The following is a 23,178-nucleotide window of genomic DNA, read 5'->3' as shown; positions in this document are numbered from 1 at the left end:
AAACCCTGCAGGAAGCCTGGAGAGCTCTACAACATCACCTGTCTTGAGGTCCCTGAGCTCAGGACCCATCCACCCCTCAGCACAACCCCCAGTGCCCAACAGACACCATAGCAGACCTGCAGTGTGTGCAGCACGCCAGGGATTGCAAACCCACGGGTGAATTTACCCCAACGATTGCATTATGATCTCTGCCTTCACTGCACAAACTTCCTACAAGGAATGAAATAAAATACTGTCATAAAAAGGCAATATTCTTATCAAAATTATCCTTGTCTTGCTGTTGGGTTTTTTTCTCCCACAGCAAGTCACCAAGGACCTTACTGGGTCAGAGCTGTGATCTGTGGCTTTCCTTCCTCCTAGTTCTACAGTCTCCACCAGTGCAGTCTCTTTGGCTAAATATACCTAGAGCTATTCTAACTATTCGCTGTACTATTTTAACAGTGGGCGTCACGAATTCCCACAGACCAAGATAGCAAAAATAACTTCTTTATGCTGGTTGTACACAACTCCATTTTCATAAAAACTAGTCAACCATGAAAACAGATCACCACACAGATAACATGACTTCTCCTTAGCCTCCCCCAGAAAACGCAAATAGGCAGGGACAAAACTGAAGAAACCCACGTGAGATTTCTAAAGAAGTATTAAAATGACAGAAGCAACCTTCAAGATTGCTTGCTCTACACACTTACTGGAAATATTCCATTTCTAGCTGCTCTTTTGCCACAATATTCAGCTTTGGCTCCAGGCACTGTCTGTACATCACTATGGGTACCACAGTTTGCATCTCCTGACAACCCCACTGCTCTCCTGGACAGAGCTCACACAGCCATGCACACAAGGACCTTGGGGAATCGTGTGAGCTGCAAAACGCATCCTTCATTCCCATTTTCCAGCTTTCCTTCCACCCATCAAAACTTCTGTCTCACTTGCATCAGTGTATCCACTAAAATGCACTAAAATACTGGATGCCACGTTTGACCATGAGCTTTCCTGGATTTGGTGTCAGACTGGCATGTGGCACAATAACAGCTTTTGCACCACATCTTACTACAAACACGTGTCCATCCACCTTTTTCACGGCCCTGCATGAAAACCCCATCTCATCTGCCAACCATGAAGCAAGTGCCTGGCAAACACCACAGAGAGCCTTGCAACACAAGCCAAGCATTCCACAGGTTTCAGTTTTGACACACAAAATTTAAAAGTCCTCAGCTTTTCTTTTCTCATTCAATCTCTTATGCACTTCCTGAAGCTTTTTCATTCCAGTTGGGCATGGTTTTAACAGCTGCCCCTCAGTGCATGTTTACTTTTGCTGTCTTTTGGCAAGCCACAAGTAAAGAGAGGTGGATTTCTCTTCTGCTCTGTGTCAGAGATTATACTGGGAGAAAACCAAATACAACCCTTAGTTCTTTGAAATTAACTCCACTTCTGTGCCAAAATCCCATTTTCCAAGTTTCTAGTGTCCATTTTCCCAGTGCCTGTACTCTCCTCCTGCTCTGTCACTGTCTCTACAAAACTGATGATTATCTCTAAATGACTTGACTTTTCCTCCCCTCTTCCACCTTGAAAAACATAACTTGTGATTGCAGCTCAGCCACCTTCTCTTACATATTTCAGAAACAGCATTGTCTGTTTTGGATGCTTGTCGAGCCCAGCCCTATCTCCTCTGACACAACCAGTCCCCAGCTTGAGTCACCTGCCTGCCTTGTGCTCCCACATCCTCCCCATCCCAGTATGGAGTCCTCAGCCTCTCCCCCCACTCCCTGGTGTCTCCTGGTGGTAAATTCCTTGTTTAAGGAAGCACAGAGGACAGCCAGAGAGCCAGGCTATGCCAGGTCCAGAGCGTGCACCTGAGGCTCTGTCTGCCCACCACCACCATCAGAACACACTGGTTGGGAAATCACATAAAACTTGAATTTTTGTAATGTCACCTCCCCGAATGACACAAGCTAGACTGGCAAAGTCCATCCCCAGTCCCAGAGGGATTTTTGTCAGCCCAGCTCGAGATGCTGGGGTCACACTGCTCACTCCAGAGCCCAAGTGCCAGTGCTGGAATCAGGCTGTCCTGCTGCGGTGCTGCTGCTGTGGCCGAGGGGAAAGACAAGCCTGGCTCCCCCTTATCAAAATGTGCCCAAATTATTCCTGCACCACTGCTTCAAGCTGGACTAGGATCTGGCCTCTTACAATTTCCCCATCTGCACCTGAAGGGATCAGCCTTCCTTCTCCATGCCTCACTGAACTGACTCCTCCCATCAATTCTTTCCCTCTCTCAGCACATAAAGTGCACACACTTTTACCAGATTAATTGCACTGTATTCTGCCATGGAGCAACACTGAACAAATATAATGATGCTGCACATGTAGAACCAAGAGAGCAACACAGAGCAATTCAAAGTTCTGCTCCTATAGATCATCCAGGAGTGTCCTTGCCACTAGCCCAGGCTGGCAGAAAGGGAGATTCCAGCCCACTGGAGAGGAGGTCCAGGTGAGCCTCTGGAGCCCACATCAGGAGAGATAATGACTTGTTTAAACAGAGCCAAGGTATTTTAGACTAAAGTCAAAGTGAGGATTTGCTCAATTCAGGCTTAACAGAGGCCAAATCTAGTGCTCCAGAAAAGCTGGAGAATCTCAGCTCACCAGGTTAGTTTTATATCTGCTAAACTTCTCTTTTCCAGTCAGACCAGTAGTGTTTGAATTTTCAGTAAATACATAAGGCGAAGCATTGACCAAAATGCAAATGAGCAATTTTTTTTCCAATAAGAAAGCCAGCTGTATTTTTAGAACACACTGGTGCGTGACTTGTGGCTTCCCTGTGACAGAAAAAAATACACTGACATTTGTCACCAATTTCAATCTGAAACTATTCTTTTTATAGTAGAAAGATTGTGTCTGGTGGGGGCACATTTATTCCTCAGCTGGCCCAGAATCACAGAAACATGGAATGATAAAAAGGTTTGGGTTGGAAGGGAGCTTAAAGATCATTCAGTTCCAACCCCCTGCCATGGGCAGGGACACCTTGCACTAGACCAGGTTGCTCAGAGCTCCATCCAACCTGGCCTTGGGCACTTCCAGGGTTGGGGCAGCCACAGCTTCTCTGGGCACTCTGTGCCAGTGTGTCACCACCCTCACAGGGAAGAATCTCCTCTATATATCTAACCTAAATCTCCCCCATTTCAATTTAAAAATATTCTGAAAGGCACCTGGTTCTGCATGCCTCACATCTCCCCGCTGAAACCTGAAGCTGAATTTATTAACTGCAGAGAAAATAGCTGGGGAAGTAGCGTTTTTACTAAAAATCTCACACGTTCTCTTGTTCCTGGAGACAGCTCTGGGCCTCTGAGCAGATCTGTGCTCCTATGCAAAGCTGCACTTTCATTTCCCCAGTGGCTCAGCCTGGATATTGATCACGAGGTATCACCCTCCCTGGTCGCACCTCAGACACCTACACAGTGAGCCCAGAAATCCTCAGCAGGTAACCATGTCTAACACACAAATAACCCTAGCCAGAGTGCTGCTCTCAGAGGACACAGCAGGGCCCCAAAGCCTGAATCAGCTCCACCTCTGTGCCATCTCCCCCACCCAGGTGAGTCACGGGCAGCGCAGGGAGCTGCCATGGCTCATCCATCCTTGCTCTGGTCTCTGAGCCTGCCACGCTGCCTGCACCATGCTCTTAGCTAATCTGCAGACAAGCATTAGGGAAGAAGGCAATTACAAGCCCCCAGACACTGTGCTGGAAGTCCTAAGCAGTGGGTGGGTCACTGGAGACAGGATTAACCCTGCAAAGGCAAAAAGCATCTTCAGACGTGCCTTGGGTTTGTGCCCCCTCCAGCAGCAGCAAGGAGTGCTCAGCACCATGCAGGCTTGAGCTGTGCCATTCCCTCTCTCTTGGTGTTTTCCAAAAGCAAGACTTTCCGTCTCCTCCTGCTCTCTGCGAGGCCCCTGCACTGTGCTCCTGACAGGTCACACCCTCCACCAGACTCTGCTGCAGATGGGAGCTGTCCTGTGGGGACCAGTCAGTGTTGCTTTGGGGACAGAGGGGTGAGGGCATGCTCCAATTATTTTCATTTCAGCTGTTTCACAGAAGTTGCAGCTATTGTCATTTGGAGGACCTTTGGAGTTGGTGGTTTTTTTTGTTTTTTACAATATTTTGTGGTATAGCAAAGTTTTTGCATCTCAGATTTTTTTTTTAATTTTACCTTAAGTAGTAGGAAATAAAGATATTGAAAAAGAAAACAACATTTGCAAAACCACGTAATATTGTAAAACAAAAAAAGAAGGGACTTACCTGCGCCCCTAAGAGGGCAGGGGGGTGTGCAGCGGAGCTCTGGGGTGGGTGTGAGGTCGCCGGCACAGTGCATGCCGGGCCATCGCACAGAGGGGCGGCCGGCCAGCCCAGCCTCTGCCAACTTGAAAAGGAAAACAAAAGCTACGTCAATGGTGCACCCCGAGCCCCTTCCTGACCTCTGCTCTGTGGGACAGCCAGCACAGGAGTCTGGGGGCAGCTGGTGGCACTGGGGTGCCACCAAGGCTCAGCAGTAACACACCAGAGCAAGGAGCTGGAGACCTCCGTGTGTCCCCTGAACGCACATCTTGGTGGCAAAGCACAAACAGCCCGAGTCACAGAGCACCGCTGGACCCCTGCTCTGCTCAAAGTCTGCTGCTTATCTTCAGATTCCCAGCCCCAAGCCCCAAACTCTCCACAGATAACTCTTTCTGGTTCTCTTTCCCCTCTGCTATAGCTACTCAACCTTCCTGAAGACCTGTAGATGAAATGCTCCATGTAGAAGACCTGTCAGATGCAAATTACGGTGGAACCTAATTTCTACAACTTCAGAAAAAAAACAACAGTATTCTGAAACAGGAACAATTAGAAGGTTTGGCTGCCAGGCTCTGACCACTGTCACCTTCAGCTGAAGCATAAAAGACTCCCCAGTGTTCAACCAAAGAAAGTGATGGGTCATAAAGCTGCACACACACAAATGCATTTATTAGTGGGATCCATTCCAGGATGGGCAATAATGACTGTTTTGTTGCTATGAAGTGTTTCGGGGAACTTTCCTTTATTCCTGGTTGGACTTGTGTTGCATTTTGGTTTTGTTCTGATTTTAATTACACAGATTCCTCTCCAGGATGGTCCTACAGCAGAGCAGGACTTGCATTATGCCCCATTCCAGCAATCAGATCAGTGCACGCAGATCTCAGCCCAGGCAGCGTCCCGCTCACTCCAGAGGTCTCAGGCCAAGGATCCAGCTGCAGGAGGGACCTCAGCTGTGAGCTCCAACATCCATGCACCAAACTGGGACTTAGTGTTTACAAGGCAATGCAGTTGACACCTCCCTTTCCTCTTTGGGCTTGGCTGGTTTTATATGTCCGATAATCCCTCATCCTTTTTTTTTTTTTCCTTACCTCATCTTTTATATTAAATCGTGACGGTTCTTGTCTGCTTCGGTTTGACCTCCTAACCCCATAAACATCAGGATATTCTTCCCACATCTGCAAAATAAACAGACCATTCAGAAGGCCTGCTTCACCCCAATTATTTTTGACATTTTAGAGAAGTTTGATGGTGGCTTAAAAAAATATAAACCAGAAACCATTAGGGAATTAGCAACCAGCAGATGGACAGTTTAAAAAACTGGCTGAAAAGGATTATTATTATTTTGGGATATTTGACAGCTCTCTAAAGGAGCATGTGTTTATCTCAGTGTTATCTTTACAGTGGTCCATCTTTCCACTGAGGTACAAATCACTCTCCAGCTCTCTCAGGCTGAAGGACAGAGTGTTGAGGTAACCAGCCCTCTGCAGCACTGGTGCCAAACGAATGGAGGCAATACCTTCAACTTGGAATGAGCAGACCTACCAACTCAACAGGGCACTTCTCTGTCACTAACAGCTTCCAGCATAATTCCTTTCCTGGTGGAAAGCCCCACCAGCTGCCTGGAGACACGGCCAGCTGCAGCTTCAAAGGTGAATTCTGTGGCCCAGTCTGGATGGCAAATGGAGCAAGATACCCTGTCATTTGGCAAGGCAAGGCAGTGGCCGCTGGCTCCTCTCCCGAATGCACTGATGGGAATGTGGTTTGGCAGCACAGGACACATGGATGTGCAGAGGTGACTGCTGGTCATGGTTGTGCTCTTTGCTGTAAAAGGAGGCCCTCACCAGTTCAACACACCGTGTATAAGAGCATGCAATTGTTCTTGTGAATGGGCAGGAGAAGGGGACACAAAAACAGATGCCCTGAGGGGGATGAATGCAGAGCTTGTGTTGGTGACACAGGACACAAGAATTGCAGGGCAGACACAATCCACCACCATGCCCCTCGAATTCCTACACCAGCAATTCCTCTCTCCCTCAGCAGAGCTCTTAGTTCTCTACATCTATTCATTTCCTTCTGATTCTCTCTCCCTCCAATCCTTAAATATCTCTGCAAGCCACTGGAAGGGAAGAGAAGGAAATCAAACTATGCTGCCAGATGCAGCAGTGATGGGACTGAGAGCGTGATGGATACGAGGCTGCAGCCCAGGAATTTTTCTGCCTCTGTTAAAGGAGTAATGGGAAAAGGGACAGACTGTGACAGTGTACATCTATTGGGCATGCAAGTACTGAAGTATATTCTCATTAAAGAATAAACCCGCAAATTTAATGCTCCCCAAACCATTTGAAGAACTTGTCTTTTCATCTATTAAATGGCATGGGTTTTGAATGTGGGAGCAACTTCCATGATAAATCTTAATAGCACCTAACACAGATTAACCTCACCTTCATGGGTGTATCTAGGCAAATACCAAACAAACAATAATATAATAATTAATTGCATTGGTTATTCAAGAGGAAGAGGTATCAACATGCCTAGGTTAGACCTAGCTAAGGAAGACACCCATTAACAGAGAAATTAAGGAAGGGAGAGGCTTTCTTATTAGAGGGTGTCCTGACCTTTTCATGTTTCACCCACGGTAATTATCACCCTGTGTATATGCACTCCCTCACAGGATAATGTTAACACTTGTTAGAGACATGCTCTTAGAATCCTTCAGAGGGAGAGAAGATTTCCTTTGGTGCCCACTCATCAACAACAGACCACAGATTTTAATATGGTGTTACCACAACTGCCTTATATACTCATCCTCCCTTGCCAGTCCGAACACTGGAGGATTTAACCACTACCTAAGCCAGCAGCCTGGAGCTTTGTGGGAGGCAGAAGGTATAACAAAACCCTTCACTTCTCCCTGGCATATCTGTGGGGAGCACAGGCTGGAAGCACTGTCCTTCCTCCTTATCTTTTACACACATAGCACCTTTTCCATAAAACTCACTCTCAGGAGCAAGCTGTGCCCAGTGCAACCCATGGCTAAGAACAACAGGACGGTTACACACCACAAACAAACAAACAAGCTGACCTAACCAGAATTTTCTCCTTCCAACTGAACTCAGTTCACTGAGTTCCTGTCTCCAAATGGTATTTGGGCTCCTCTTTCTCACCTCACATTGCCCTGTGTTTGTCAGATGCCTCCATCCCTCATGTAAAGCAGGTACCTGAGGTGCAGTTTCTGCCCTGGGGTGTGCAGAGGGATACCATGAGCAGTAACACCCACAATCCCCTTTCCTGCTGGACAGCAATTGGACGGAAAACCTGACTATCTGAGGGGTATTGCTAGGGAGGAGCTGGGAAGGTACAGGAAAAAAAAAAAAAAAAAAAAAAAACACAACAAAGAAGTACTGTCCTGTTCTGGACTTAATTATGGAAGTTCTTTTTTTTTTTCCTATGCTCTTTTGAGAGGAAGAGTGATGTAAAAAAAACCCAAAGTGGTTCAGACTTCAAATCCTAGACAAACTTCAAACCCTCTTCCTGAGTATCATATAGGGAGGCTTTACTGCTTCTGAGGAGAGACAGGATAGAGGAGTGGAAAGACAGAGGGAGAGGATGAAATGACAGGACCATGTACGGATGACAGGCACCTGCCCCTCATTTGCACCAGTCAGCCCTGTCACCATCTACTGGGTGCCCAGGGGCTGTTCCACAAACGCAGCAGCTCCTGCTCTCAAGGGTGACAGCAGCAAGGCTCCTGCACACGGACCAAACAGCCCCTGGGGACACTGGAGGTCAGAGGCTGTTTGGTCCATGTGCAAAGTGGCCAGGAAGTTGGGCACAGCTTCACTGAGGTCCTGCTGTCTGACCTTCCGTGGTGGGTACAGGAGTAACGTGTCCATGCAGAGCAGCAGGGGTAATACCTTTTTAACATCTGCTATCCTTTCCTTCTTAGAGGCTGGTTTTTCTTTGGTTTCAGGAGGGGTCTGCTGGGATTTGGAACCCGTTGATTCACTTTCGGATTCAGACTGACTCTCAGAGGACTCGGAGCTGCTGTTTGACTCGCTGCCCTGCTCACTTTCAGACTGGCTTGCAGAGTCAGAGCCAGAGGCTTCTTCGGATGCGGAGTGACTAATGGTAGAGAAAGAAGAGGTTACATTTTAACTGCACTGACACAGCTGTGAAGTACGCAGGGCGCAAACCTGAGACACATCCGAGCCACAACAACAGATTTGGAAAAGCCTGAACGCACGTGTGGACCCTGCAGGCTCAGACACCCCACACTGGCATTCTGCAGCAGAGGCAATTCCTTCCCAGGACTGGCAGTGAGCAGTGGTGAGAGTGCAGCCCCAAAATCCCTGCCCGGGATGTCCTGCTCATCACCAGAACAGAAGCAGAGGTGGCAGGTGGGGAGATCAGCAGTACCAGCAGCACAGGTTCTGCTGCGAGGCTCTGGCTGTCCTGGAGCGGGGCACAGTAAGGCACAGTGGGGGCTGCAGTATCCGGAGATCATCCTGCTACATCAAAGATGAGGAATTGCTCCAGCACGGCTCTCCTCTGCATCCCAGTGTGGCCAGTGGTTCAAAATAAATCTGATATCCACTTTCTGGAAGAGGCCAGTATCAAAAGCACTATACCCATAATACCATGAGTGATGTTAAATATAATGGTTTTTGCAAAAAGAATTAATTCAGCAACAGGGCAGAAGAAAGAAGCTTATATGGGCTTGTGGCTGGGGCTCCTGTTTAAAGAATTACACCAGTGCTGGGCAGACTGCATTTCTCAAGCCAGTAATGGGAGAGCAGAATACTAAGTGTAGTTCCCCCATTTTAAATTTTTTTACTATCTTCATATAAAAATGAGTTAACACCTAGTGTATCCACTTAAATAAAAGCTCCTCAACAAAACAATGAGAGGCCAAACTATTTCTGGTGACCAAAATATTCAACTACCTTTGCCCAATCACTCCCAACATATATATTTTTTATTTGAAGAGCCAAAAAAGCAAACTGAAATCTCAGTACAATTTACTACACGTGCGCTGGCAAGGCAGCATTCAAACCCCACTGCCACAAACAAAAAGATAGTAATGATGCCACAGATTTCCAGAACAAGCAGCACTCCTTTCCCAGTCAGCTTTCCGCTGGCAGATGTGTTTGTGATATTTAAGGATTCACTTAGGTAGAACACTATGAAAGAAGAGTCAGAAAAACTTTGCAGAGAGATTAAACAGAATTTTTATTATTTTTTTCTACTTTTGCACAGAAGTGACAAGGCACACAAAAGGCTTTGCTCAGATTTCACGGCTCAAGGGAGAAACAGTACAAAAAAAAAAAAAAAAAAAAAAAAAAAAAAAACCACACCAACAACAAAGAAAGCATGTGCACATGCACATTCACACCCGCCTCCGCAGGGTTACCGTGAGGGGAGCCGCTCCCGGCCGGCACAAGCCCCGGCTCCGGGCTGTGGGCCGGGGAGCGGGCAGGGGGCAGCACCCGCGCGCCCTCAGGCGCCGCCGCCGCCATTTCGCGGCCGCCCCTCCGCCGCCATCTTGCGACCGCGGGGCTGTGCCCGATCCCTGGGATGGATCCCGGGATGGATCCCGGGATGGATCCCCGGGATGGATCCCTGGATGGATTCCGGGATGGATCCCGAGATGGATCCCCGGATGGATCCCCGGGATGGATCCCGGGATGGATCCCTGGCACTGCCCCGGGGAAGGGGTACCGTGGGGAGCACGGCCCTCTGAGCTTGAGGGGACACAACCAGAGCCTTCCACAAGGAGAAGGGACAGCCATCGCCCGTGGCTGCTGTTTCACCGTGCCAGCCTGGGTTTGAGGGAATGGGGTTATCACACTGCATCCAGCGAGCAGGGCTGGAAATTCAAGTTAAAGCACGGCCATCCCAGTCCCTGCTGCCTGTCCCTGTCCGTGGATGGAGGCTATCCATGAGAACCAAAGGTGCGGCCCCACGCGCGGTGTCCCGCTGCACCCCTTGTTCTGCAGGCTCTACAGGAGTGCCCCCCTTGTCCACCACAGCCATGACTCGTGGCGGTGCCACGCTGCTCCTGGAATGGCACTCCAGCAGCTCTGGGGACAGATGGTGGCCATGGGCAGGGCTCAGCAGGACACCATCCCACGGGCCTCCACAAAGGAATGGGATCTGGGCAGCCAAACCTCTGCTGGCACAACAGTGAGTGGCAGCATCAGGCTCTGCTTGAGGCATGCTGGCGTCCCGTGTCCCACAGGGACAGAGGAAGAGGAAGACAGTTTTTTCTTCAATCTGATTTCTGAGCAATGGCTGGAAGGAATTTTAACAGCCGAGGCAAGGCTGAGGGCAGACAGCTCTGACAGTATTTGTTTAGAGGCAGAGCAGTAATTAGTGTCCTCCTCCCGCTCTGGAGCTCTTTGTTCCTCAAAGCCTTAAGCTTTATTTCAAGGACACAGGGACACAGGCTCTCTGCACATCAAGAGCCATAATTCATGTGCTTTATCCACAACATTGTCTGAACACTGTAATTCTTTTTTTCAGGCTGTGAACTGTATCATCTGAAAAGAGGGAGACATCTGTATGTGCAGGTATTTGCCTGCACACCTGCTTCCCCTACTAAGGAAAGAAACACAGATGAGAAGGGGTTATATCCTTTTGAAGGCTGTTGCAAATAACTCTTTTTTTTTTTTTTTTATGAACAATCTGTTATTGAGGCAAAATATGTGTTTGTCTTCTTTTCTATGTTGATCAGATAAAAAAATATCAGAAAGGCCTATTTTCATAAAAGAATAATTTTTAACTGTCATTGGGACAATCAGGAAGCATTTCTACCTGCCAACAGAATATAATGTATTAGCAACATCAGATGTCAAATCAGGCCTAACACTGTATATACCTGGAGACCTAAGTCCTCTTTTCAGAAATTATTTTTGGAATTTGTCCTGGTTTAACGCCCCTGAGTTAGCATCCAAACAAGACCTACTTTCAATTAAACTAAAAGTGAGAAATAAGCTATAATTAATTGTCACAAAAATCACAATTCAGCCAGACCACCCTCCTCCAAAAACACCCATGAACATCAAATTAAAGCAACAGATGGATCATTGGTAATTTCCTTGAAGTGAGAAACTCCTAAAAAAAGTTAAGATCTGCAAAGACTCAGCCAAATACATTCCTCTGGTTTCCAAGAAATACTTCAGGCTCTAAGTCTGGTTTAATTAAGAGCCTGTTCCTGACTTGAAGGGGAGCAAAACTATCATTGCTTACAAAGAAGGACATGATCCTTCCAAGAAATAAGTAGTTGCAATGCAGCGATAAGGCCCTTTACAATGAGGCATCTGAGTTTAAAAAGCAATTACCACGTGCCTGAAGCCTCCAGACTTTGCATTTAATATTTCACATATGACTTCATTTTATAGGAGATCATCTTCGCAAACAGCAAATCAATTTACAAGTTTTCAGTAAGAACAAACAGTAGATATGCTTCCAGAAGGTGTGAGACAGCTGAAAAAAATGACCCCAATATGCATTTGTGAAACCAAGAACTGACTGGGGAATGGCTCTAACTGGGACCATTCTGCCTCAGTGTTTAAAATGTGGCTTTTGAGGGACAGAACTTGAATTCAGACAGGGGAATAAAGGAGGATTAATAACCCAAGACCCTCCCACAAGCAAAGCTCCTCCCAGCTTTAAGAACTGTTGTGAATGTTTTGAATCTAAACAAGTTTGAATCCCAACAGCAACATTCCACTGGGCTTCACAACCTCTGCAGGGATTCGGCACCAGCAAAACCACCCTGCAAAAGCTGGAGAAGGACCTTGGCAGGTGATCCCATGGCTGGATAAGATCAGGGGCTGGATGACAGCAGAACCGTTATATTTAACTCCTGTGCATTGTCGGCCACAGCCTCACGTGCTGTTGGTAAGTGACACCCAGGTGCACATCAGCGGCTCACTGACACCACAATGCCCCGGGCAGGTGGCTGGGACACAGCCCCTCCCTGCTCCCACCCCTCCTCGCCCTGCAGCCCATGTTCCCAGCACTGGCTGGAGCCGCTGGGTTTCCTGATAACACCTGGACAGCCCAGGGAAACAGCAGGCACTGCTGGCTTCAGCCCAGCCCAGCCCAAGCCTTTACAGTAACCAGAACAGTGGAAATAAACTGCACTTGGCAGTGCAGGTGAGTTGCAGAGTGGACAACGCAACAATAGCTTGGACTCAATGATCTCAGGGGTCTTTTCCAATCTCACAGACCCTGAGAAGGGGGTGAGCAGCCCAGGGCTGGAGGAGCTGCCGGGTCAGCCCAACTCTATGCTCTGTCCCCACAGCCCCACTGGCCTCGACAGGACCATGGCGGGGGTCCAGACCAGGGGTGTCTGGCAGAGCCAACTCAACCTGAGAGGAGCTCCTGGGCCACCACAGCTCTTCAGCTCAGGCTGCCAGCTGCTCCAAGCCACTCCCATCCACCAGCAGAACCAACCTGAGATTCATTCCAAAGCACAGAGCAGCAAAGCCAGTGCATGTCTCCAACTTTATTTAAACAGGTCTGTCTTCCTAAAGTGACCTGTGCAAACTGCGGGACACACAAGCACAGTAACAAACCACAGAAAGGGCAAACACATCGACTGAGATAAGGACTGGCTGCTGTTAAACATTTCCTGGAATATCTGATATATAAATGGGATGTTCCCTATTATGTAGAGAAACTATTTACAAGAGCATGTAGTGACAGGACACGGGAATGGCTTCAAACTGAAAGGAAGTAGGTTTAGATTAAATATTAAGAAAGAATTCCTTACTGTGAGCTTGCTGAGGCACTGGAACAGGTTGCCCAGACAGGTTGTGAATGCCGCATTCCCTGGAAGCATTTGAGGCAGGTTGGATGGGGCATCCTGGTCTAGGGGAAGGTGTCCCTGCCTATGGCAGGGAGGTTGGAATGAGATGATCTTTGAGGTCCCTTCCAACCCAAACCATTCCATGTTTTTATATAAACATATATGAAATGGCTACATATATTACAAATACAAACAAGCACCCTGACTGTTGATATGTGCACTCAAGTCACAGGGTAGCTGTAAAAAGACACTAAACTAAATTTAACCTTTAGGCTAAACAAGCCAGGGAGAGGAACACAAAATCAGTTCTAGTTACAGATCACTAGATAAAGAGAAGATAATAGGGGCACCACAGAGGACTGAGCAAATACCACAGTAATCATAGACAAGGCCATATAGACACAGCATATAGAGTGTGCAGGAGAGCCAAGCAAAGGACAGATTGTGACACTGAACATAAATAAATTAATTCCTAAGTTTTTCAGTTCCCTTGATTTTAGTCTGGAAGTCTACTGAAAAGTGGTTTGTGCTTGCTTGTCTCCCAAGGCAAAGATTTTGAGTGAGAAGCCGTGAGAAGGGTCATTTGGTGAAAGAGCTTTTCCGAGTTTATTACCTCCAGGGAAAAATAGAAATGGGAGGAAGGGAAGGAAGAAAAATACTCCTGCTCCTCTACTATCCACACCTATTCATGGGCCTTTTACACACTGATCTCCAAACAAGAACTTAAACTAGAATATCCTAAACACAACCAGGCTCCTCGTGCTGTTTAGGAGTGAGACTCAAACAATTCTGAATACTGAAAATAGTATTTGTCCAAATCCAGGCCAGCTTTAAAGGGGCACAGCAAACTCCCACGGTGATAGGGCTGGCCCTTCCAGATGACAAACAAGTTCTTCAAAGCAGCATAAAAATATTTCCCTAACCTCATTTTATGATCAGCAACTTTTTTTTATTCCCTTCAACAGGCATGTGAGAAGTTCTCATGGAGAATCCACATTTCTCCCACCTGTGCCTGCAAACTTGGCTTGCAGGGTTGGGTGGTGTTGATGTAAATTCCATTTACACAGCACTAGGCACAGCTGGGCCATGGTGCTGCTGTACTAGCTGAGGAATTATGCACCCAAGAAGTATCTATCCAAAATATCCACCTGAACTAGGCTGCGAGGCTTTCCAGCCTGTTCTGGCCACTGCTACTCACCCCAGCACAGGACTCCCAAATGCCAAAGGCAGAGCTAAATATATCCCTCACTGCTCTGCTGCAGCTCAGCAAAGCACATTGGGCTATCCTGAATGATACAGACTTTCCAAAAGCTGGTGGAAGACACTTTGTTGTGTTTGCGTAAGCAGGCAAAAAGAGCAATTCATTCATGATTGGGGAGAGCTGGCTCTCTCCTCTCTGATCTTCAAGCCAGAGGCTGAAAATGCTTGGGATGTTTAGTGGGAAGAGAGAAAAAAAGAAAAAAAAACCAAACCAAACAGCAGAGGGACAAAAGGAGTCAAAACCTGTCTGGTTGATTAAGAAGCACCATTGATAATCTCCAAGACAGTATCCTTCCCTTTCCCTGCACAGAAAGGGGAGAACAATCGCAGTTCTCAGGGTTTGAAAGGGCCCATCTCTCCCTCCCCGGGAGGCAGCCAAGGCGAGCATTGCCGAAGCATTTCCGGGCTCCACATCCACATCAGCAGCTCCCAGCTCCTCCTCACGCCCAGCCGAGGAGAGGAGCAGGAGCCCGGGGTGCACACCTTCCCCAGACAGCGGGCAGGGCTGTCCCTGTGCAAAGGACATGTGGATGTGTGGGGGTGGCTGGAGTGTGCACACACAATTAGTACAGAAAAAGTGGGTGCTCTTTCTCCCTTGAAAATTGTAACTTTTCTTTAAAACCTCTCAGATTAAAGACCCGGAGTGTATATGGAAATTTAGGACCCAAACCCCATTAACAGGAACATGATAGTGCAGAAATTCCTTTATGGTTCCAAGTGACCTGCAGTTCAGAAAAAGGGAGCCTGACCTGGCCTGAGGGGGTTATTCCAAGTGACTCTTAAAAGCTGTTTTTAACCGAGATTTAAGCCTGAAGTTTTACAGGCAGCACATGGCATTCAAATCTCAACTGGTGACAACTCTGCAGTGAAGTACAGGGATTCTTCCCCATAAGAGAGATGCAAACGACTCCTATAATTAACGTATTAGCAATTCCATTAAGTCATCTATACCAACAATAACACTTGCAAGAGACATAAATAGTTGCAACACGGCTTCTTCCTAAGGAGTCGGTGATCTGGAGGCAGTGGATGGGTGTTCTGGAGTCAGTGGATTCTTGACATTGCAACACTCTTGTTCATAGCTGGGGTAAAGGTTGGTGAGCAATGAAGTGTTAAAGCATCCCATCCCGTCTGTGGAGCTTGGCAGACACACTGCACTGAGCCCTGCCAAGATCAAACGCCATGCCAGCACTTCCAGCACAATACCAGAAAGGAATCTGAGATCACTGTTAAAAACTTTTTAATTTTTAACCCTTATTAGTCAAGGTTTAAAAAGCACATGTAGTACAGAGCAGGTTATCTCAGCCCACAGGTAAATATAAAGGAAGGTCAAGATTGAAAATTATAATTTAGCAGCACTGCTACACAAGCTGTAATGCAAAATGAGCTGCTGCACATTTGGAAAGAATCAGCAACATTTGTCTCATTATATCCAAAAGATACTCCCTGCTCTAAGAAAATGAGGCATTAACAGTGTGACAGACTTACAAAAGCTTCACTGCAAGTCACTAGGGGTAAACTTTTCCTCTGGGCTTTTTTTCTTTAATTTCAAGTCCCTCTACAGGATGTAAAGGTGGGCTTTACATACACACCAGCACCTACTGAAAGAGCATCTTCACATGGCATTTCAGCACATGTCTTTTAATAAAAGCACACCAGAAAGATTGATGTAAGACACCATGTCAGTAGAACAGCACATCCTTTGCTGGAAGGCTGCTTCTATCTAATTATGGTAATCCAGGCCATCCCCTCCCCCAGTGCTGTGCTGTTTGTATTTATTTTCCTTGAAGGACAGGAGAGATAAAGCAGAACAGAAGCTTTCTCCAGCCATTATCAGCTCCTTCCTGAGCTGGATTTCAGCTAGGGGCAAGAAGAGATTTAGAAGCTTTTTCCATCTCCAGAACTTAGCAGCCTAATTTAACATTGCAATTCCTGCTGGGATTGTTGTGTGCAACCTGAAACAAGATACAGGGGATACAAACACCTCCAGGTTACATACCAGGAGATGCAATGCCAAACCTACCCAAAGCAGGTTTACTTGGGCTGTCTCTAGTTCAAAAGCAGCCAGTCCATGGCATCGGAAGCTTCTGTCCAGTCCTTGGACTCCTGCTTGGTGTCTCAGGTACTTCACCTGCACTCGCCACTGGTACCCTCACCTGCTCCTCAACACCAGCACTGATAAACCTGAATTAAGAGATGTCCCAGTATAAAAATTCCTCAGAGACAAGTTTGGCAGCTCAGTAACCTGCTAATGCTATGAGCAACTTTCTGAGGGGCGAAATAGGAAAACAAAGACAAGAATTGTTTTATCCCTACAGCAAGTTAGAGAGATTGAAATGAAACATCGGGGCCGTCCTGGCCCTCCTTGCGAGCCGTGTCAAAGTTGCCAGTGGAAGTGTTTGTTTGAACACAGAGATGTGGTTATGGCAGCCCCAGCGCTGCTCCCGAGGCACAGTCAGGATCTGCGTTCTCAGAAACGCCACCACCGAGCCACAGCTCGGCTCCAGCGCTGGAGGAAGTGGGGGAAGGTGCAGATAAGGGCAACTGTTGCCCTCGGAGTGAGGCAGGTGAAACATCAACACACAGAAAGAGAACAGCCTCCAATCTGCCATCTGAGCCACGTCACCCTCCCTTGGCTGGAGGCACTCCTGGAGCCGGGAACATGCCTGCACACACGTGCACTCAGCCATGGCAACGCCCCAGCACAGCCTGTGCCACAGAAACTGGGTTACAGAATTACCCAGCTGAGCTCTTTATTCCCGTTTACCAATTTTTATTCAGCAAAAGTCGTGCATTTTAGAGAATCTATACAGTATTATTAATTAGCTTAATTAAGCTTTTTTAACTTAAAAGAAAAAAAAAAAAGAACAATCCAGAAGACAATTAATTACAGCTAAATGTAGCTTCTTGCAGTTGGTGAGCTCTTTTTATAGCACTGTATATACTGTATCCATCTCTGGCAGTAACCACAAAACAGGGAACAGAGGAGTTGAAAGCCTCAGGATTGTGCATGCGTAATTAGATGAGACACTTCCTTCACGAGGATAATGTGAAACAGAAGTAACAAAGCAAAACAAGAACAATCTCCTTTGTGCTGCACACAGATTACATCACAATCCATATGAATTCCTTGCACATTATTCCTTTTGTGTCCCGCACTGATGAAGCATTTTTCCTTTTCAAAAAAGGTTCTGGACAGTTTCACAAAGGGTTAAAGCTTAAAAAGGGAGGGAGAAAAAAAATCCTTGTTGAAGAATGCAGCCGTGCAAATGAAACTGAAAGCCTCGGCACATGCACGTGGCCACAACAGCTAAAAAATAACTCATCACCCGGATAAAAACTCGAAACCCACAGTTTGAGACATTTTAACAAATGTGTTCAATGTTTCTAGTCAGCTGAAAGAAAATCAGTTGCAACATGCACACTGAAAGCAAACAGTGAATTTTGGTGATTTAAGGATACTGAAAGAAAAGACAGATGTTCCCGGAATACTACGGCATTCTACAATTCCTTTTGAAGTTTAAAAAAAGCAAAAAGAAAAAATCCGCAGGAAAAAAATAGCCCTGCTTCTTTTGAAGTACTGCTGGAAATAGCGTGCAGCACAGGAACGAAAGCCGCTCGGACGCAGCAGCGCAGCCCCCGCCGGAGCGCGGCGGAAGCGGCGGGGGAGCCGCGGGCGGGGGAGCCGCGGCCGCTCCCGGGCCCGCGCGGCGCGCGCAGCCAATGGCGGCGCGGCCGGCGCAGGGCGGCCTTTGAACCCGCGGCCGCTTCCCGCGGCGCCCGAGCGTGCGGCACAAAGAACAGCCATTTTGTGACAGCGCCGGCCGCCCGCCCGCCCGGCCCGGCCCCGCAGTGCCCCGGCCACAACGGGCCGGCCCCTGCTCCCAGCGCCACGCACCGGGGGCGGTTTGTGCTTAACGCCATCGGTTCCCTCCTGTCCACCCCCTCCGCCAAACGCCGGTTCATGTGCACCGACATCTCCATAAAATGGCTGCCACGTCAGGCGAGGGTGTTGTGCTGCGCAAAGCCCTGCGCTGGGAGGTGGCTGCTGAGTAAAAACACGCCATTTCAGACCTCGGAGTTCCAGGTCTGCACAGAAAATGGCCTTGGAGCTAATCCATCGCAACCTATTTTTTTCCCCAGAAAAAGACGTTTTAGCGCTAGAGAAGCCCAGAGCTGGAAAGGGCTGGCCCAGCCTTGCAGGGGCTGCAGCTCAGTTCCACCGCTGGGTATTTCTGAGGTGGGAGAGCAACTGTAACAGACACAGCCAAGGGAAAGGAAAACTCCGTATCCCAGGCCTGTTACTCACTATCCCTGCAAAACTCACTCCTGGGCTACAGGGGGGTCCAGCCTGCCCCTGGCCTCTGCGCTTCCCATGGGGGCCGACCATGGATGATGTGGCTCCACAGCACCTGCCTTTCAGACATGCAGCACAGAAGATGCTAGAAAATACAGCGGATTGTGTTCAATCACTTATGTAAATCCCAGGCACACAGGCGGGGGTCAGTAGGAACCACAGCAGACCCAGAGCAACTTTTACCTTAGGCAAAGTTGCATGAAATCACTCAGCTCCAAGTTCAATTTACTGTCAAAGCACAAAGGACAGGTGTTGCTGGGCATCTGGAAAGGCAGGAGTACAACCCTCAGCTTATAAACTGCAAAGAGTTAACAATCTCTCTCCCCAAAAATAAATCATCTGCTTTGGGACAATTCTCAGTCATTTTTGTTTATTCCACACAGGCCTTTGTATCTCCTTAGAACTGGAAAAGAAGGAGTCAATTCCTCAGGGCACTACAGTGGTGTGCAAGAATTGTATTTTCTTCATTCTAACACCCTTCTCCAGCCCAGGTGAATGGCACCGGCCATATCCACCTCCTGCACCACCCAGGCTTCCCACCAGGACTGTGCAACTTCATGTTCAGGTACTTCCACGGAAGCCCAGCTGATCTCAGCAGCATGTGAAGTGCAGACACCGGTGCATTTTGGGGTGGCTTCACTTCCTAGAAATCATTTCCCCTACTTCAGGTCAACCTCAGGAAGTAAAGCCCATTTGATGACATTGAGCTGACTCACACCTCACAAATAAGCCCAACAGGGTTCACTTGCAAATATCCTGTGCTCAATTGTTCCCACACTTCAGGTGTGTTGGTGTCACACACAGCAGGTTTATTTAAGAGAAAAAAAGTATGTGAAGGGGAAGAAGGGTAACCTCACACAACAGGTGTTAAATGCAAATGGATCAATGACAATAAATAACCTTTCAATGAAAACCCCAAAAGCACAGGAGACACTTATGCAAATCTCATACACCTTAGGACAAATCCCCCTGTGGGACTCCTGCTACATGGCTCAGATTTTAGCTCCTACTCCTTTCCAACACTGGTAAAATATTTTCAATATCCTCAACAAATTCTGTCTATTGCTGCTCTTGTTGATAATCTCCACTTCAAAAAGCATAACAATTTATAGAATCTGAAAAATAATTTTTATAAATGGTGATTTTTTACATAATATTTTGTGTGCAGCATTTACAGTAAAGAAAGCACAGTATGAAAATCTGATGTGTTTTTAAACTGCATTATTAGAAGAGCTGTTGATGTGCTTCAACAATCCCTGAGGCTAAATTAGTTATTAATAATTTCAAATTAAACAATGTTACCCATATTTATTTTAGAATTTAAAATTTGACTTCATTTTTAATACACCCAGAAGACCATCCAAGTTGATACTAAAAGGTTACAGTTACTTGACAATATATATATTGCCACACTATTTCAAGTTCATGTGCTTAAGGAAGGTTAATACTGGACATCAAGAATACTATTCAAACACCTGAACATCACATAGAGCACATGTGATACAACAGACAGTTCAGAGTTCTTTTTTATTAATGTCGGTTAAAAATGCAGGAAGACAACACCAGAGAAAAAGAAACAGACCAAGAATCAACTGAAATTAACAAAATTCATAACTCAGTAATATTTACAAACTAAAACCCAAAAATGCATATAGTTTAATTCCCAATTTTTGGAAGAGCCGACCTTTTAAATACAAAATGAGCCATTTGGTAATTGTACTTCTGCATTCCCAGCAAACAAACATTTTCAGTGTTTCATACTTTCCCCACATCAAGGTTAAATTTTTAAAAATCTGTAAACAATCTCATTACTTGACAAAAATAAATAAAAATACCCTGAGAAAAATATGTTAAACAAAGCAAGCAAATCATTTGGTGTCTCTTGTTAACAGTCCCAGTGTATATTTTATGATACAAAATGCCATCACCAGCAGGAGAAAGTCAGGTTAAATTGTATAAAAATATTCTAAAATACCTCCACAGAATCAAAGTTTACAAGCTCAAATAAAATTTGAAGTAAGAGGTATCCGACAAACAGGCACTTTCCAGTTTATATTTTAAAATAAGCTTTTTTTCATTCATGTAACTTTTTCTTGTGCCTATTTACTATAATTTACTACTACACCAGGCTTCTGTATGGCCCTCAGTTAAAGTTTAGACTTCTGAGATTCTTCAAAGAAAAATCTGCCTTGTATGTAAAATGGTGCAATGCAGCAATGGCTAAACCGACAAGGTCATTTTTCACAGCACAAAAAACCTGAAAACTGAAATTCAAAAGCTGGAAAAACATCATACAGGGGCAAGGGCTGCCCTGAATAAAGGTACAGTACCTTTTGCCTAGGACATGGGCCCTTAAGTCACAACACAAGTTTCAGAAATTGCTACCAAAAAAAAATTAGGGTGTGGCATGCTAACAATCTCAAGGTCATTTCTTAAAAAGGAAGCAAAATCAGTAAAATGTTTTCTATTAAGCACTGACAGTAACCCAAGGCTGTCAAAGTAAACAGGGTATTCACAGGTTTTACAAAAAAAAAAAAAAAAAGAAAGTTGATAGGTCATACCTCGATGCATTGCTGTGGACTGAACCCTCCTCTCCTTGGCTTTTGTCCTTATTTCTCATCATCTTTTTATTCTTAAATATTAAAAGGGGGTCAGGGGTGTCTGTTTGCTTTGAAGTCCTGTGCCCAGGTATTTACTGTCAAAAGTTGAAAGAAAGGTAAGGTCCCAGTTCGTTTCACTGGCTTTCATTATCAGGAACAAAGTCCTGACGCTGCAATGATATTGTTATAACAATACACAGCACTGATCAACACGGCAAACCGGAGATTTAAAACAAATAATCATTTTTACAAGAAAAATCCGAGAATAAACACAGGAGAGGAGCATCCTGCAAACTTTCCCAAAGTAACACTGGATGCAAATAATCTCTGTATCTTATTGCGTCATCCCAATACAGCACAAATCGGTCGAAAATCAAAGTATTCAAAACGGCAGAAATCTAAAAATTATTATTATTAATTGCTCACCTACCTGATCCATGCACCGCCGCCAGGACCAAGTCGATATTAGTTTCGGGTAGTGGAAAAACATTAGATCCAAAATATTTGTAATTATACCGATAAAATACAAATTTCAGAAAATGAAAAAAAAATATATATTCTAATCCCAAAAATATGCTGCCGATAAAGCAAAAGAAGCGGTAATTAGTACAAAAATGTCCGGGGGAAAAAGCTCATTAGGAGAGCGCACAAAAATGGAGGTACGCCATGGCTTCTAAGCTGGAAAAACAACGACCTGGGCTCTCTCCACGGCTTCTTCTTTCCAGCAAGGCACGAAAAGGGAGCCCTCAAAAGCTGCTTTTCTGCCCGAAAAAGGTCCGCTCGGCCCCCGATTAGTGCCTAGGAGAGGCAAGGGGCTGTGGGGGCCCCCTGAGGCTGCCTGAAAGTTAGGGAAAGTTGCGTAAAGTGTTGGGGAAGGCACGGAGCTGAGCGCGCTCTCTCTAAGGCACAGCCGCCATCTAGAGCTCCTTCCCAGCTCTGAGCTCTGCCTTTGATTGACACTCTCTACATTTACCCCACAACTCAGGTGATGTACCATAGACCCACCCCTTCATTTCTACCAAAAAAAGAGAGAGCCTCCACCTAAAGGGTGCTTGCTACCCCACAGCCCTGGCTCCTTCCAACTACCCCAGCTCAAGGGGCACCTTAACCCCATGTGGCTCAGGCACCCTTTGGAAGCCAGAAAGAAATGGAATTTGTGCCTTTTGTTTTAAAGATTTGCTAAATATTTCAGTGCCTGGGCTAAAATTACTTCCTCCCTGGACAGGAAGTGGTGCTGTTACAAGCCATTTTGAAGGCATGGAAGTGGAGCTCACAGCCATGCAGGCAGCAGCTGCCCACCCTGGGGTCACCCCACCCAAGGGGCAGCTTCCCCCCAGTTTGGTGGCAGAACCCCCAGACAGCAGCTGTCCCCTCTGCCCCCCAGTGCTGGCACTGGCAGGGGGACAGGAGCAGCACCCGCTCCCAAGCCAGCCCGCAGAGCTGAGACTGCCCTCCAGCTCCACAGCGCCTCCCTAGTGGTTCCCAGCAAATCAATCCAGCAGCCACACCACTGCCACCAGCTACCCAAGGCACTGCGGCCAAGCCAGCCCAACACCACCCAACTGCTTATTGCTAATGCACTTGCTTAACCCATTCATGGGCATTAACAGATTTTAACACAACTAATTAATTTTAAAGCTGCACAACAACCAAGCTGCAGAACTGCAAATTAATCAATGGACATCTCCAACACAACATCCTGGAATTGAGAGGATGTATCACCAAGGGAACACAGGCGATCCATGAATACCCTGACCACTTGATTCTGACTACCAGTTGTCTTCCACGACCAAAACCGACCCCTTAAAGCACAAGAACATCCTGCATA

The 23,178-nt window shown here is 46.6% G+C and overlaps 1 protein-coding gene across 8 annotated transcripts in view; it reads right to left on the bottom strand.

Moving 5' to 3' along the window:
- The window catches only part of CHD2 (chromodomain helicase DNA binding protein 2), an 85,597-nt gene that overhangs the window by 33,108 nt on the left and 29,311 nt on the right, over window positions 1–23,178 (bottom strand). For 4 of the 8 annotated variants that reach the window (XM_072933973.1, XM_072933974.1, XM_030281531.4 and 1 more), the window contains exons 5-7: window positions 21,312–21,445; window positions 8,233–8,440; window positions 5,410–5,496 (exon numbers count right to left, since the gene is read on the bottom strand). In XM_072933973.1, the coding sequence (XP_072790074.1) occupies window positions 5,410–5,496; window positions 8,233–8,440; window positions 21,312–21,373 (357 nt within the window). In that variant the 5' untranslated portion in view covers window positions 21,374–21,445. Of the gene's footprint in view, window positions 1–4,288; window positions 4,410–5,409; window positions 5,497–8,232; window positions 8,441–21,311; window positions 21,448–21,776; window positions 22,308–23,178 lie in introns of those variants that run through there. The other 4 variants (XM_041718429.2, XM_072933976.1, XM_072933977.1 and 1 more) reach the window with 4 other exon arrangements.

This window comes from Taeniopygia guttata, chromosome 10 (genome assembly GCF_048771995.1).
Source record: "Taeniopygia guttata chromosome 10, bTaeGut7.mat, whole genome shotgun sequence".
In the NCBI taxonomy this organism is placed as follows: Eukaryota; Metazoa; Chordata; class Aves; order Passeriformes; family Estrildidae; genus Taeniopygia; species Taeniopygia guttata.
The sequence above is the reverse complement of the archived record's forward strand: the minus strand, read 5'-3'. Positions and strand labels throughout refer to the sequence as shown.